This window comes from Ursus maritimus, unplaced genomic scaffold (assembly GCF_017311325.1).
Source record: "Ursus maritimus isolate PB19 unplaced genomic scaffold, ASM1731132v1 scaffold_19, whole genome shotgun sequence".
Lineage (NCBI taxonomy): Eukaryota > Metazoa > Chordata > Mammalia > Carnivora > Ursidae > Ursus > Ursus maritimus.
The window spans coordinates 22,966,468-22,982,649 of NW_024424341.1; the positions used below are offsets into that span (position 1 = coordinate 22,966,468).

Genomic DNA, 16,182 nt, shown 5'->3' on the forward strand with positions numbered 1-16,182 from the left:
GGGGTGGGGGGGTGGCTAGAGCACCAAAGGGGAGGAGAGTTCGGGAGCGGAAACAGCCCAGGGGCCCCGGGAGAGGCGGCTGGGCCTGCTTAGGGCCAGGCCGGACTCCCACGGAGGCGGGGACTGCTCCAAACCCCAGCGCAGCCTGGGCGGGGCTGGACCAGCTGGGACCTGGCGACAACTGAGCCCTGACCCTTGCCTGGCTCCAACCTCGGGTGTTCCAGAGGCTTCCGCTAGACCACAATTCTCAGGGGCTCGCCCTGGCAGCCTCCCTCCCCGGCTTAGCCTCACCTCCCGCGCAGCGGGCCGTGGCTGGTCCTCGGCGCGTAGCACACCGGGAACTGTAGTTTTCTCCTGGCACACCTATGCCAGAAAGGAACTCGGGGAGACTGCGTTTCCCAGAGTGCAGCGGGGTGGCGAGGGAAGGCAGGGGGGAAGGGACAGTCGGTCGCAGACCGCGCTGGGTTGCCGCCGCCGCCGCTGCCGCCATCGTGCCAGCCCCTCGGGTGAGTGTCGGGGCTAGTGCGCCGGGGCGGGGGCTGGGCCCCTGGAGCCGCGCTCTGGGCCCCTCGGAGCCTCCGCTGCCAGTCTCCGGGCGCCCCCCTCCCCCCCACCGGCGGCCCGAAGCCGCGCGGGGACGGGGCCATGTGTCGCGCGGCTCCGCCTCCCGCCGGTCCTCTGAGGCGGCGGCCGGGGGGAACACAGAAAGAGCCAGCCAGGCGCCTATCCGGCCGTATCGTGTCAATGGCGGGTGCACCGGACTGCGCGGCGGGCGGGCCTTTTTTTCTCTGGTCCAGACCACCCGGATGGGGCTCTCCGGGCCCCGCCCCGTCTGGCCTAGCCCGGCCTGCCCGAGTCCCACAAGCTCTGCAGGCAGGCTAAGGGACGACCCCAGCCCCACGTCCTGCCGCTCGCCAGCGAAGGATCCGGGGATGGGCAAGCGCCACCCGGCCCGCTCCGGAGTCAGCATTGGGTAAGGGCGCTTTCCTGTCGCAGCCCGGGATTAGGACTCTCACCCGGTTCCCGACCATAGCCAGGCTAGGATGTAGGTACTCTCCCCTGCTTGTCTGCCGGTTGGGAGTGCACAAAACCTAACTCCCACTCTGGAATTCATGCGTAGGTTCCTGCGTGGAGGGCAGGTCAGGGAATCTGGGGCGGGAGGGGGTTCCACATGGGACTTCACCCCCCGCCAGCCTGGGAGGATCTGGCCTGATGGCGATGAGCGGCTCTGGACTGGTAGGCTCAGACCCCGCCCTTCCATGGGGGACCAGGCCCCAGCTGTGGGTGGGTTGGCCGGCCTAGTTAGTGGAGGAGGGGAAGAAGGGAGACAAGGAGGTGAGGTTGGATGTGTGAGCCCCCAACACGTTATTAGACCTCCCGGCGCAGCCTCATCCTCACGTTTGCCCTTCTCAGAGCCATCCGCCCTCCTCCCACAGAGAACTCCAGGAGAACGGTGGTGATAAGGTGGGATTTAGTGGAGGGGAAAGTAGAATCCAGGTCTGAGGACCATGAATCCAGTGCCAAACTAGAGACTGGATTTGAAGCCACCTTGGTGGTGGGGCACATTTAGGCGGTGGGGCTCAGATTCAGACTCTCTGGGGCCCTTCTGAATCCTGGGTGGGAGAACTAGAGCTGAAAGCTGCAGAAAGTCAGACTTCCCTCACTTGCTTGCTCACTTCCCACTAGCTGGAGTAAGCTGTGTACAGGCAGGAGGCTGGTTGAGCCTTGGAAAATTGCTTTCAATGATGGCTCCAGCCACCCCTTTGAGTCCTGAGAGAAGAGGAATATCTACCCTTAGAGTAGTCTTCTGACTAGCTTTGTAAAGGCATTTCTGATTGACTGATGATGTATTAAGGGACCAGTCCAGAGAGAAACTTGGGGCTTGGGGAAGAAGCATCTTGTTGAGCCTTGATTTCCTCTGACCCAGTATAGCATCTGAGCCATATTTCTTGCAAGGATTAAAGAAACATCTAAGTCTCTGCAGGCCTGGCCTCAGCAGCAAGCAGGTCTCCTAGGAAAGTTGAGTTAGGCCCATTATGCAGAAAGCCACCACCCCTGGACTTTTTTTTTCCTTGAATATTTCCACAGGTGATGTTTTTCTGGTCACTGGGCTCTAGCCTTGGAAGTTTTCCTTTTCCTGCTCTGTCTGGTCATTCTCCCTGGTTAAGGAGGACAGGCAAAGATCTGTCCAGATCTCCTAACCAGCACATCGCTTCACTCTGAACTTAAACCTCCTTGTCCATATCCTGGCCCGTAAGCACATGGAAGTCAGGTTCATTCAGCAGGTTTAGAAGGGTCTGGTTTGCTAGTGGAGATGGGCAACAAGGAGGGACTGCCCACAGGACATACATAGGATAGCTGTGATAGAATCTCTTAGTGTTAGAAGCAGTTGTTTCAAGACCCTCTCTAGTTTGTCAGGGTTGGTTCTGTCTAGGACACAGGTTTCAGGCGAGCTAGGCTTGTATCTATGGATTAGTTTGCATTCCAAGGCCTTAGGTGACTGGATGACAATGGTTTCCTTCAAGGTCAAAAAGATAACTGTTCCTTCTTGCTACTCTTCCGTCACCACTGACAATGGCATCAGGAGTAGAAGGAATTCTGGTCTCTCCCTCTCATTCCAACCCTAGAAGTTTTCTATAACTTCTGTGTCTGGGCTTAGCTAGCATTGGTAGGCATGCTGAACCCCAGAAGTCCTTGACCTTTCTGGCACTTGCCAGGCCATCTGTATCTCGGAGATAAGAGGAGAATCCTGAGTTTCTTCAGAATCTGTCTGCACCTTCTATTCATGTAGGGCTGACTTGGAAGTGGAGTCTGGCATGGGGCAGTTGAAATGCGGCTGCATAACCATGGCAGGGTGTGAGGGTGCCTGGGTTCTCAGAAAGCTCAAAACTAGGTCCTTTAGTGACATGCAGTGTACTTCTCCTCTCCAAGCCACATCTCACTTTATTCTGCTGTCTTTGCAATTGGTGGGTTGGGGTGGCATGAATGGTTTAAGAATGACACAGAATTCTCAAATTTTAGAACTGGAAGGCACTTGTATATATATAAAAAAAAAATTCTAGGATTCCCTTACTGGGGCATTAGTATCTTGCTTGGATTTTTTTTTTTTTTTCTTTTCCTTTCTCACCAATGATTAGTATTAGTCAGCAACCATTCTTTGGCACTTTTTGTGTGTCAGGCTCTGGGCTGAGGCTGAAGGTAGAAGAATGAATCCTGCCCAGTCCTGGTGCTGGGGAAAGGAGTAACGTTGTTATTATGTATTTAGGGCTGAGTTGAAGGAACCTGCAGGGGCTTTGGCCCTGTGCAGAAGAGGGGGATCTGCAATGATTAGAGCACTGAAGAAGAAAGGTTGTTAGTGAGCCTTTTAAAATTTAAAAAAAAGAAAAAAGAAAGTTAAGCATGATTTCTGGTGGGCTGGGGTTGAGTTGAACCTCCTCATGGAGGTTTTTTGCTTTTTAGTTTAGTTTTTTTTTTTAATTTAATTTTTTTTTTTAAGATTTTATTTATTTATTTATTTATTTATTTATTTATTTGACAGAGTGAGAGAGAATAAGCAGAGGGAGCAGCTGAGGGATAGGGAGAAGCAGGCTCCCCGCTGAGCAGAGAGCCCCATGCAGGGCTCAACCTCAGAACCCTGGGATCATAACCTGAGCCGAAGACAGACGCTTAACTGACTGAGCCACGCAGGCGCCCCTGAAGGAATTTTTATATGTTAAAGTAGACTTACAGGATCCTGGGGGGCGGGCTAAGATTGCCTTTTGCCCTTAGCAAAATACTAATACCGAGTCCTTGTATGTTGCTGGTACCTACTATGTGCCAACTCCCTAAGCCCTGAGACTAGAGAGGGGCTTACCCCGGAGGAGGAGAACCTCCCTCCTGAGGCAGGTGCATTTGACGTGCCTGGGAACTCAGGGCTGCTTGCTTCAGTAAACTGGGAGATTATGGAATGATTATTTTTTAAAGCCTCGCATACTTCGTCAGAGCCACTGGGTCTCACCAGGGCAGAGACTGCTGCCCCCTGGAGTGATGTCTGTGTGTAGAGACATTGGTTCCACTGGCAGAGGTGGTTTCAGATGGAGGTGAATGCAAGTTCTCACTTGTCTCTATGGTGTAGTCCTGCTTTGACCAGCTGAGCATGCACTCAGGGCTTTCTATCCTGAAAGGCATGGAACTTGCTGATTTCAGAGGGCAAGAAAATACCTAGGCTCCATTCCTCACCATCTCATTTGTTACCTCTATGCTTTTTGTTACTCGGCATTGGCTCTCAGCTGTTCCAATCCAGGCCATTTTCGGAGACATTTTAATGCTGGCTATGCCACTGGCCTTGTGTCGTCTTGAATTCTTTCTTAACCTCTCGGAATTTGGGTTTTCTCGTCTAGAAAATGATGATAATCATACTAGCTTTCTGGCTGTGAGGCTCAAATGAGAGAACAAATGTAACTGTTTGGCTTACAGAGAAGACGTTCCATTCAGCAGCCTAGAGACTCCGTGTTCATTTATTCCTCTGTTCACCTCAGTCTCGGAGTGTCATGACAGCATTCTCCAGGCAAGGTTGTAGCAGACCAGGGGGTGGTCACTTAGGAGTTTCAGGCCCAAGTGGGGAGCCAAGTCCATATATACCTGATCAGCAATTTCATAGCTTGGGGTTCAGTTCATGGATGGGAGCTATCTAGCACAGGGGCGCCAGAGATCTCTGAGTGATGTGGGAAAGGGAGGCTACTCAGGGACTGAGTACAGAGCGGAAAGACCAGAATGCAGGTCTCAGGATTCAGTTTCTGAGCCAGCCAGGGCAGCCCAAAATCTCTGGATCCCTCCTCTAGGCAGAAGAGGAAGAAAAAGCCCTCAGGGTGCTGGGGGCACCTAGGCCTTGGGTCTGCCCCAGGAAAGGGTTCTGTCCCGGCCAGCCATTCAGGCACCAGACCTTGGCTGATTGCTGTCCAGACTTCAGGCAGGAGAGTGATGGACTAGGCAGTTACCAGCCCTATGTCGAGGCTGCTCCACGATATGGTGGTATCCTTGCAGGAGGCTGAGGTAACCACCTTTTTTTCTAGTTCTTGACCTGGGGCTTCACTTAGGACCTGACTGACTCCTTGAAGCTGAGTCTTGCTTTATACTCTCAGTTGATTATCCCCAACATCCCCACAATTAGTGAGGAGACAGGATCTGAGGGTCATACAGTGAGGGAGAGGAGGAGGAGGCTAGAGGCCAGACCTTGAGGGTGTGGTTGTGTGCCTGCTGTTGAGCCACAGCTTTCCCTCAGGTGACCAGAGTCTGGAAAATGAGAGAGGGGGTTGGGCCAAGCCCCACTTGCCCCACCCTCAGACAGACAGATGACTGATGACAAAGGGTTGTTTCCTGATGACCTGGACAGAAGGTGGAGGTGGAGGGGAAGTGGGTCACTTGGCCACTTAAATTCAGCAGGATTTGTCCAGAATTCACTCCTCCAGAGAAGAAGGGCTGGGCCAGGCACCATGGAAACAGGGCTGCCTAGGTCAGGGAGCCAGGTCATAAACAAATACCTTAAGTGTGACTATTTCATGCGGTGATAGGTGCTAAGAAAACAAAACAAGATGGTGAAATGAGTAGCTGGGCAGTTACTTTAGACTGAGTGGTCAGAGGTGTCTGTGAGGAGGTGACATTTGAGCTGACACATATGTGACAAGGAGCCAGGTACATGAAGATCCAGGGAGAATAGTGATCCAGGTAGAAGGATAAACAGTTGCAAATCCCTTGGGTGAGAACAGGCTCAGCATGTTCCAGAAACAGGGAAATTCCCTGACTGGCTGTAGAGAAGGGGGGAGAGGGGGTGGTAGGAGATGAGGTTGGACAGCCAGGAGGGCAGGTCACCCAGGGGCCTTGAAGGCAGGCTAAGTAGTTGAGACTTTGTCAGTGGAGAATAGGAAGGGAAGTCACTGGGAACATTTGAGGGCCATAGGGCGTGTGAGGGTAATGGCCATAGTTGATGCTGATTTCAAGGATCCCACTAGAAGCTCGGCATATCTGCTGGCATTCCCTGTAGACCCTGGTGATGGGTGCTCGAAGAAAGACAAGAATGGGTCTTTCTTTTTATCTGTCTGGAGTTTGTGGCATTTTCTTCCCCATCACTCTCCTGCCCCATCCCTGCCCCAGGCCTAGTTAGGCCAGGATCTTTCTCTGATTTGCTGAGGTGGTAGAACGGAGCTGTGACTTTGCGGGTTTGGGAAAACTGTGAGATCATCCCCCATGAAAACGCCTATTGTTTTTTGGTGTGGAAATCTGCCTGGTGCCTTTGTTTGGAGGCAGAAGCCCTGGTTCAGTCCTGTCTTGCCCTTCTCTGAGAAAGTCAAGGTTAGAGGTCAGGGCTTCAGCCTCACTTGTCCAGGAGTACTTCTCTCCACTGGTGTGGTCTGCTCATTTTTATCTCTGACCAGTTGTCTCTGGGGGGCTTGCCCCTGGAGTCCACTAAACCCTGTTTCATCCAGTTCCACTGTCCATTCGGCTCATGGCCTTGAGTGAGTTAGCTAACCTTTCTGAGCTTCACTTTGCTGAAGTGTAGTGTGGGAGTTGACTCACAGGGTATTAGGAGCAAATGCACATAAAGCTCTTAGCACATTACTATGTCTAATATGCATTAGTGAAAATAACATGTTATCAGCTGGGCACTGCTATTTAAGTTTTATCACTGGAAACACCAGAATTTGAGGTTAGAAATGAAATTTTTCTGTTGTCTAATGGGGTCTTCTGGGACAGAGGTTTTAACCTGGGGTCTATGGCTGAACCTCACGGAGTGTGAACAACTTGAAATTATTGACAAGGCTGGGGCATCTCTACCTCTGTGCAAATTTATTGGGAGAGGGCCACAGTTTTTGAGACATTCTTAGAGGGTCTTTGCACCCACAGAGACCTAAAGGTCAGCGAAGGCTGATGCTCAGTGGGCGAGAGGTCATCAAGGTCATTTCTGCTCCTCGGGGAGCCTGGCCTCAGTCAGCCTGCGGACTGTTGGGGTGAAGCAGGAGATGGCGTGGTCAGCGGCCCTCTTGGAAGAACTGTAGGAGAAGCCGTCATGAAGGTCAGTCCCCAATCTGATGTGAGGCTGCTTCTGAGCCTTGGCATTTTTCTTTTCAGACTGTTCTTTCTGCGGTATATGTACTAGAAGCAAGGTCAGGGCTTGCTGGCCATCCAGGGGAACATCCTCCCAGCCTGGCCCAGACCCCTCCCTGTGTTGCATGGGGATGGGGGGGACGCTTTGCTCCCTGCTTCTTTTTCTGGATGCAGGAATGCTGCCTCCCAGCCATGAATTGAAAGCTTGTGGGAAATTTGGAGTCAGAAACTCTTAAGTCCTGTAGTTTGCTGAGCCACACTCTGTGCTAGGGGATTGGGGTGGGGTGGGATGGAGTGGGTGTTGCCAGAACCACACTGGAACCCTCCTAGCCCAGAGCTGCAGTTTTTAGGCAGAGAAGTGGGCCCTGGCTGTGTTGATACAGTTTTGCACATGGTGCTGGGGTCAACATTTGAGTCGGGGAAGGAGGACCCAAATAGATGGAGTCTGAACAGTGAATTGAAGGAAGAGCAGGAACTGACCAGGCAGATGAGGGGAGGGAAGACATCCCAGCAGGGGAATTCATAGAGTGGGAGTGGGGTAAAAACCAGTGAGCAAGCTCAGAGAGTTCTGGTCTGTCTGTGTGTGGAGCTGGATGAAGTTAGGAGATAATGGTATGGAGATAGGGACAGGTGTGGATGGCCACCTGTGGAGCTTCAGGGTTTAATCCAAAAGTGAGGCTGTTGTCGGGGCGCCTGGGTGGCTCAGTCCTTAAGCGTCTGCCTTCGGCTCAGGGCGTGATCCCAGCGTTCTGGGACCGAGCCCCACATTAGGCTCCTCCGCTGGGAGCCTGCTTCTTCCTCTCCCACTCCCCCTGCTTGTGTTCCCTCTCTCGCTCGCTCTCTCTCTGTCAAATAAATAAATAAAATCTCTAAAAAAAAAAAAAATGAGGCTGTTGTAGAGAAGGGACATGACCAGTTTTGTTGTTTAGAGCCCAGGAACAAAGTTAACAGGAGGAAAGCACTGGCTTCGACCAGGAGACTCAGTATCAGCCCTGATGTACTAGATGGGCTTGGGGCAAGACAGATTGCTGAACCTGTTTTCCCACCTGTGAAGTGGGATGATGGTGGGATCTGACCACATGGCTGTCATGATTACTACATGGAAATAAACACAACAGGGTCAAGCAGGCCAACAAGGTTGGTATTGGCTTCAGGGATCCTACTTGAAAAAGGCCTCAACCCACATAGTTTTGAAGGTTCCTTCTCACTCTTTCTGGGAGCCCGGAGCATCTCATTCCTTAGGAAAGCTCACTTTGCCCTGCTCTGCCCCACTAGACCAGAGTGCCCTTCTGTCCCTTTATCCCTCTACCCTCTTCACTCCACTACTTCTGCCAAGTATTTTCGTATTGGCAAGTTATCACACCTTAAGAACAATATTGAAAAAGGAAAAAAACACTCCCACATTTCCTCTGCATCGCTGTCCTACCACATGGCACCAGTTTTCTTGTCTTTGGATCAGCTTTTATTTAGCCTTTTTTCCTGTCACCCTTCATCTCCAGCTTCCTGGTTTCCTGCCCTTATCTCTTTTCATGTGCCCAGACACTTGCTTATGCTTTTTCTTTCAACGGGCATACTCTTTCTTCAAGACCTTCCCTGAGGGCTGCCCCACCTTGCTGAGGACAGAGGGAGAGATGGCCCTCATCCATTCCTCCAGCATTCCCTTTGCCGCAGAGCTCTTGAAGGCTGAGTAAGACATCTTGGGGTAAGGAACTGTAGGGCTGGGCCACAGTGGGTGAGCCAAACATAGTGAATACTAGGGTGGAAGGGGCAGAGATTTGAGATGCAGCAGAGATGGGGGGTGGGTATAGCCACCTTGGAAATGTGACCAAGACAGCAGCTGAGACTAGCTGTTGATCCTATGCTTTTCCCACTTGTTGATTTCTTTCTTGGCAGAGTATAAACTGGGACACACCTTGTGTTCCTGTGTAGCAGGCGTGGCCGGGTCCAGGCTTTCTCTTCTGCTTGTTTTAGACTTTCCTGGACATTTCTTAGTCATCCCAGCACTGAGCTTCTATTTTTAGTGCCACCACCTCCTATGGGACCTAAAATAAAGCTAGCTCATCTTCCTGGCCCCTCATTGGCTGGAGTATTGGTCATAGGCTGGGAGATTGGCTGGACTGGGGATAAGCCACTGCCCCCCTACCCTATCCATCCCAGCTGGCTCCCCTGGCATTGGGTGAGGTCATAGGGACTGGAGCGGACTAGCAGGTTCCCTTAGTGAGGCTTACAACCACTGGCAACATCAGGGTTCCACCCCCTTACAGAGGAGGAAGCTGAGGCCCTTCTTGGAGCATTGACTTGCATCAGATTCCTCCATAGTTAATGTTGTCTGTCAGAGTCAAACCCAGCTCCTCACCACTTTGGTTCAGAGTCCTGTTATCAGGAGATGGGGAGGTAGTCAGACCCAACTACAGAACAACATACAAGTCTGTTGTCATGGGATCCTTCAGTGAGATGTAGGCTTCCTATGGGGTGGGGGGCTGACTAACAAAACCAGAGTGGCTCTCAACTGGGGCTCGAGTTTGCCATCTAGCACCCTCGGAGCTGTGATGTTTGTAGCTGTGAGGGGGTCTCCCTTCCCCCTCAGAGACCAGAGAGGGGGAGCCCCTTCCAACAGAGGCAGTGCTGGGATGGGGGGTATGAACAGGATGACATGTTTCCCCCTCACAGCTTCCATTTCCCCTCCCAACACCCCTCAGTATTACTCTCTGATCTTTTGAACTCATGTCTGCAGCTCTGAAGTGGGTAGGGGTAACCCTGTCAATGAAGTGAAGAGATTGATCTGTGCTCAAAGAAGTAAACTGCTCCCAAGACTAAAATGGAGGGTCCCTTGCTGTTTTATTGCAAGTGGGGCATTGGGGAACCATCTCCCCCCTCTCACTGGGTCTTCCTTCACCTGCCAGTACAGCCCTGGGGCACTGTTGATGGGACTGGGGACTGCAATAGAAGACACTCTACACACAGACATCTGTAGTTTCTGACCTGCAAAGTGGGAAGAATAGTAGTAACTGGCCTTGCAGGTTGTTGAGAGGATCAAATGAAAAGATGTGGGAGAGTGGTGTGGTTAGCTTCTCCTTAAAAGCCGCACCGCCTTTGGGTATTGAAGGGCTTGCTTTGACTTTCCTTTGTCTTGGCTTCACCCTCAGCTCACATCCTATGTGCTTCACATCCCTGGCACCCCTTTGTTTGATCATCCAGAGCTCCTCGAAGGAGGGACTGAGTCTGGTCCACCTCTGGGCTCCATGCACTGGTCTGTATTGGGAGGGGTCTCCTACCAGTTCCCGAGGGCCTCTCTATGTTGCCTGGGAATACAGACCTCAGCAAAGGACTTTCTGCTCAAGGAGGCCAGGAGGGTTGGGGGTCAGTGAAGAAACAGCAGCTGGCTCCCTCCTGCTCTCTTGGTACCAACACTTCCCTCTCTGTCTTGCTGATCTTGCAGGTCTCAGCGAGGCCGGGTGACTCTCCAGAATGGGAGACAAGCCAATTTGGGAGCAGATTGGATCCAGCTTCATTCAACATTACTACCAGTTATTTGATAACGACAGAACCCAGCTAGGCGCAATTTATGTAAGTCTTCGGCTCTAGGGCCTGAATGGGACTCCAGGGGATCAATTTGGATATTGAACTAGCCTGTTCAGTTCACGAATTCTAGCAGCCCTCCCTGGGTTTGGCTCCACCTTTCTATCTGAGTTTCTGTCCATGGGACAGGAGGCCTGAGGCCAGCCCAACTACCTGGTCTACACTTTGCCTTTTGTCATCCCGTAAGAGTAGGGATCCAGGTGTCCTTGGGAGGGTGTTTTGGGCTTGCCATTCCATGGTCCTGGGAGTGCCACCAGTTCCAGATTGGGCACCAGCAGGCAGGTGCTAGGGCTCATGGTGCTCTCTGGAGGTGGCAGCTATGAGCATCCTCAATGCAAATCTTTTCTTTTCTTTTCTTTTCTTTTCTTTTCTTTTCTTTTCTTTTCTTTTCTTTCTTTTCTTTCTTTCTTTCTTCCTTCTTTTTTTTAAGATTTTATTTATTTGAGAGAGACAGAGAGCATGAGTTGGGGGGAGGCATAAGGAGAGTGAGAAGCAGACTCCTCACTGAGCAGGGAACCCGCCTCGGGGCTCGATCCCAGAACCCCAAGATCGTGACCTGAGCTGAAGTCAGACACTCAACTGACTGAGCTACCCAGGTGCCCGAGGGAAACCCTTCTAGGCAAGCATTATTTGGTGCTATTTTAATGATGTTTGTATACACCAAGAACTACTTGTATCTGACTCTGCCCAAGACTCAGTCACAGAAATGTAATTGACCGGGCCATGCCTAGCAGGTCTGCTCAGAATGGAAGTGATAGAAGTCATCCAGCATAGCCTTAGAGCCTGACTGTGGGTAAAGCACTCTGTATCTCTCCAAAAAGTCAGGGTCAAGTCTGAAGAAAAGAAAGGGATCTTACCAGTGGAAAGCCAAATTCAGCACATGTATTATTTGATTGTCATCATAGATAGAGAATTTTAAAGACTTGAACTTACCTGACCCTGGGATCCTGACGTTTCTGCCTCATTGCTTCTCAAACTTAATTAAAGAGTCCTGACCCAGAGAAGAGAGTTAGCAAGGTCCTAAAAGAGTGCTTTATCTATGTCATTTCTCCCTCCCTCCCTCCCTCCCTCCCTCCCTTCCTTCCTTCCTCTCTTCCCCCCCTTCCTCCCTTCCTTTTTCTTTAAGACTTCATTTATTTATTTGACACAGAAAGAGAGTACAAACAGGGGGAGCAGCAGGCAGAGGGAGAGGGAGAAGCAGGTTCCCCGCTGAGGAGGGAGCTGAATGCGGGGCTCGATCCCAGGACTCTGAGATCGTGACCTGAACTGAAGGCAGACCTGAACCAACTGAGCCATCCAGTGTCATTTCATATAATCTTCAGCACTTTAAACGGGCACCTGGGTAGCTCAGTCATTGAAGTGTCTGTCTTCAGCTTGGGTCATGAGCTCAGTGTCCTGGGATTGAGCCCCGTATCGGGCTCCCTGCTCAGTGGGGAGTCTGCTTCTCCCTCTCCCTCTGCCCCCCCGACCCCACTTGTGCTCGAGCTCTCTCTTTCTCTTTAAAATAAATAAAATCTTTAAAAATATATATAAATAAATAAAGATCAGGAAACAGACTCATAAAAATAAGTAATTTGCCAAGTGTTATGGCTGGTAAGTAGCAGAGGCACTTTTGAGTTCTGCCCCTGAAAGCTATGGCAGGGGAAATCTGGAGGAGAGGGGAGGAAGCTAGTGGGTTGCATGTTGATGAAAGGGGGAGGGTCCCAGGCTAGGCCTTGGGAGGCCTTGTCAGCTTCCATCCTTCCCTGACCCTATGGATGTCCCTATGGGAATGGCCTTAGTAGAACTTGGCCTCAGCTCTAGAGATAGTGATGACTATAGGTTGTTTCCAACTTACTTCTCATGGGCTTTTCTAGGACTGGTGCTGACTGACCACATAGCAGAATGACTTTTGGCTGAGCCTTGGCCATGTATAGCCAGCCTCCGACTCAGGCATATCAGAGACCATCTAAGTTCTTGAATAAAAACTGTGAAACAAACTTACTAAATACGTTTGTATTTTGTCAGTGTTTCAGAGCCTGGGCTCTGGGAAGATAGAGTCTAATTAAAGAGATTGTTGATAGTGTGAAGTATGGAAGCTACCTTCAGTTTCCTTATTTACAGATAAGGAAACTTAGGCTTAGAGTCATTTTTCCCAGACGAGGCCCTGACCCCGTGTTTTCTGGTTTTCAGATTGATGCATCATGCCTTACGTGGGAAGGACAGCAGTTCCAGGGGAAAGCTGCCATTGTGGAGAAGTTGTCTGTAAGTAAGGGCCAGGGCCATGCTGTAAGCAGCTACTTCCCTGCCCTGCTGGCCGCAGCACAGCACACACTCTTTCTCTTTCAGAGCCTTCCGTTCCAGAAAATCCAGCATAGCATCACGGCACAGGACCATCAGCCCACGCCAGATAGCTGCATCATCAGCATGGTTGTGGGCCAGCTCAAGGTAATAGTACTGCTGCCTCTTAAGACTGGTGGTAGGGACGAGTGGGCAGGCAGAGGAGAACCCTGCACCCCAGCCTTCTCTGTGATGTGACCTGCTTATCAGGGGACTCCCAAAGCATCTAGAGCTGTATAATTCAATACAATAACCACTAGTCACATTTTTAAATTATATTTTAATTTTAATGGTGGTTTTTAAACTACATTAATTAAAATGAAATAAAGTTAAAAGGGAGTTTCTCAAGTGAACTAGCCATGTTTCAAGTGCTCATAGTCCTTGTGGCTGCCTGTTGAACAGTGCAGACATAGAAATTTTTTTTAAGATTCATTTATTTGAGAGAGAGTGAGTGCGAGTGGGGGAAGGGACAGAGGAAGGGAGAGAGAAAGAAAGAGAAAATCTTGAGTACACTCCCCACTGAGCACAGCCTGACACAGGGCTCCGTCTCACGACCCTTGAGATCATGGCCTGAGCAGAAATCATGAGTTGGACGCTTAACCAACTGAGCTACCCAGGTGCCCCCAGACATAGACTATTTCTGTTGTTATAGAATATTGGAGAGTATTGGTCTAGAGCCTTTTTGGAAAAGGGGCAAGAGGTATAGGAGCAGGATGGAGCTATGGTGCCAAGCTCTGGGCCTCTGCACTGCCCTGAGGTGTAGGTGGGCTTTCTGCAGGCAGCTGCCCCTAGACGGGCCAGCTGGCTGCTGAGTCCCAGTCACCTGCTGGAGTCCGTGCTGCCACTCCTTGAGCTGGCTGCTTGCTCCTCCACGTGCTGAGAAAAGCAGATTCCTGGAACTCCTGCTTCTCTTTGCTCTTTCCTTTCTTCTTCTCAAGACCTGTCTTCTTCAAAGCTTTCAGCTCCTCAGTCCCCCAAGAACTCTCCCAGGAACTTCTGCCTCTTGTGCTCCAGCAGACTGAAGCCAGATTCTTAGTTTCCAAAAAGCCTCTCCTTCTCAAAGCAGGACAAATTGGTTGCCTCTTGACCAGGTCCCAATCTCCTGGGCCTGTGTCACCATGGGGCTCTGAAGGCCTATATGCCTTCTCCCTGGGCTAGGTGGGACCTTCTGAGTCAAATACAAGGGCAGAGAGAAGGGGTCTCTAGGCCTCTGCCATGGATCCAGAGGGACCTGCCTTCTGGCCTGGACTTTCCTGTCATGTTTTCCTGCCTGCTCAACATGCCCTGCCCAGAGTTTGTGCTCAAATAGGCCCTTGGGAGTGAAGAGGTCTCTCCAGGGGGCTCAGTGCCCACTTTCCAGGGTAGGGTCAGTAATCATTGCCCATTCCTACCTGGCTTTAGGTTCATTCTGGTGTTTCTCTCCAACTCAGAATCCCCAAAAGACTGATTTGCCTTCTTGCTGATGATAACTCTCAGAAAACCCAGCAATGTCGGAGACCAAGCTGGTTAACTGGGCTCCTACCCTAACTAGGCTTTATCCGGTCTTCTGCAGTTTGGCTGAAGGTGTTTTGCCTTTCTTTTCTAATTACAAACGTTATATATGACATGATAGGAAACAGCACGTGGTGGCATTGCTTCATTTTTGCTCCACAGAATTGTGATTACAGTGTGAAGTCAGTTTTGAGCCTTTTCTCACCTACCTGGTCACAGTCAGTATTATCTGTAGTTTCCCCTAATTGGACTAACTGGCATAGTAATCAGATAGACACTAAGATTTAGTTTTTAGGTACTGTAAGTTATGTGGTGAGCACTGCAGAAGTCTTTCCAATTGATCACTGTGCCTAGAGACATGAGCTCAGAGCAGGTATGTTCTCTGCTCTGTTGCAGTAGCTAACTGGTGACTTCCTCTGCGGTTTAATTGCATGCAGCAGTGTGAGCTGCCAACTGTAGCCCCTATGTGCCCAGTACATTTTATCAATTCCCATTCACAAGTATCCCTCGGCTATACTGGAATTGAAGTCCAAGACAATAGGCTCTGATCCCAAAGTCAGCATTCTTTGTCCTGTTCCGCTACCACTGAACTACCTTCCTGTTCTTTGGCCCACTAACTGAATCATTTTCTTTCTCCTCACAGGCTGATGAAGACCCCATCATGGGGTTCCACCAGATGTTCCTATTAAAGAACATCAATGATGCTTGGGTTTGCACCAATGACATGTTCAGGCTTGCCCTGCACAACTTCGGCTGACCTCCTCCCAGCCAGGCACTCATGCTGTTTCCTCCTCCCTCCTCTTCCTGATACTATTCACACTCCTCCAGATGCTCCAAATATCATACACAAACGAGCAGGGCCGCGGTGGGAGCGGGCGCAGTGCGCTGCTGCTACCGAGGTATTGTGCATGATGTTTGGATGCTAGACTAGTTGCATCTGACAGGAGAAGTTTGTGTTGTACCAGCGCATGCCTTGGAAAGACTTAAGTAATGCAAAAGGTTGTCTTTTTTTTTTTTTTTTTTAATCTACTGACAAGTTGCTCTAGTAACCCAAAGAAGTGAAGGAGAAAGCAGCTGCCTCACCGCCCAGATATTGATTTGTTCGGATGTTTCAATGCCTCATGATACAATAAAACCACAAAATTTTCTTAACAGTTTAAATTGTTTTAATTAGTTTAATAGTTGGCTGGGCATCAGTAATCACCCTGCCCCATTGGCTCTCTCATGTCTCACCTTCCCACCTCTCCCCCAATGCAGCAATACCTGTTGCAAAGAGAAGACTGCTGAAGCAGCACTCCTAGCTAGCTTCTCTCAGAAGCCCTATAGGGCATAGCATTCCCCATCTCAGCCCCCCGGTCTTGGAAAACTGAGCTGCAGACAGAGCTCCTGTCCGGCCCGAAGCTTTCTTTGCACTGAAGCCTCTGCAGTCAGTTCCGATGACTCCTACATTGGGTAGGATCAGGGTTCTGGTAATAGAGATGATGATCTAGAATCACAGTGAAAGTGACTCATCAGATTCAGGTGCTCTGGACTGAGGCCTCAGCCAAACTACCCTGTATAAAATGAGCAAAGGTTTAAGGGAGAGGGTCCTGTTCCACCCCTGCAATGGTCAGGATCACATCCAGGGTGCCCCATAAATCCCAAGCCAAGCAGAGGGTAGCTCAGATTTTGTACCACCTGCTTTGGATATCGTTGCCCAGAGGTGAGTGCCCA

The 16,182-nt window shown here is 50.6% G+C and overlaps 1 protein-coding gene across 2 annotated transcripts; it reads left to right on the forward strand.

Moving 5' to 3' along the window:
* Positions 1-349: 349 nt before the first annotated feature.
* Positions 350-15,623, forward strand: NUTF2 (nuclear transport factor 2). Of its 2 annotated transcripts, XM_040633470.1 has the most exons (6): positions 351-506; positions 6,880-7,048; positions 10,520-10,647; positions 12,832-12,903; positions 12,988-13,086; positions 15,113-15,623. In XM_040633470.1, the coding sequence occupies exons 3-6, from the start codon at positions 10,549-10,551 to the stop codon at positions 15,224-15,226; spliced, it is 384 nt and encodes a 127-aa protein (XP_040489404.1). In that variant the 5' UTR covers positions 351-506; positions 6,880-7,048; positions 10,520-10,548; the 3' UTR covers positions 15,227-15,623. The 2 variants fall into 2 exon arrangements, with proteins under 2 accessions (XP_040489402.1, XP_040489404.1); XM_040633468.1 differs by lacking the exon at positions 6,880-7,048 and having other exon boundaries at positions 350-506.
* Positions 15,624-16,182: the final 559 nt, after the last annotated feature.

What these genes read in the sequence shown, in the direction of transcription:
- NUTF2 (XM_040633468.1), top strand. Translation starts at nt 10,549, where the DNA reads ATGGGAGACAAGCCAATTTGGGAGCAGATTGGATCCAGCTTCATTCAA. An exon ending in CCCAGCTAGGCGCAATTTAT is followed by an intron (nt 10,648 to 12,831) that starts GTAAGTCTTCGG and finishes TCTGGTTTTCAG; the next exon opens with ATTGATGCATCATGCCTTAC. An exon ending in CCATTGTGGAGAAGTTGTCT is followed by an intron (nt 12,904 to 12,987) that starts GTAAGTAAGGGC and finishes TTTCTCTTTCAG; the next exon opens with AGCCTTCCGTTCCAGAAAAT.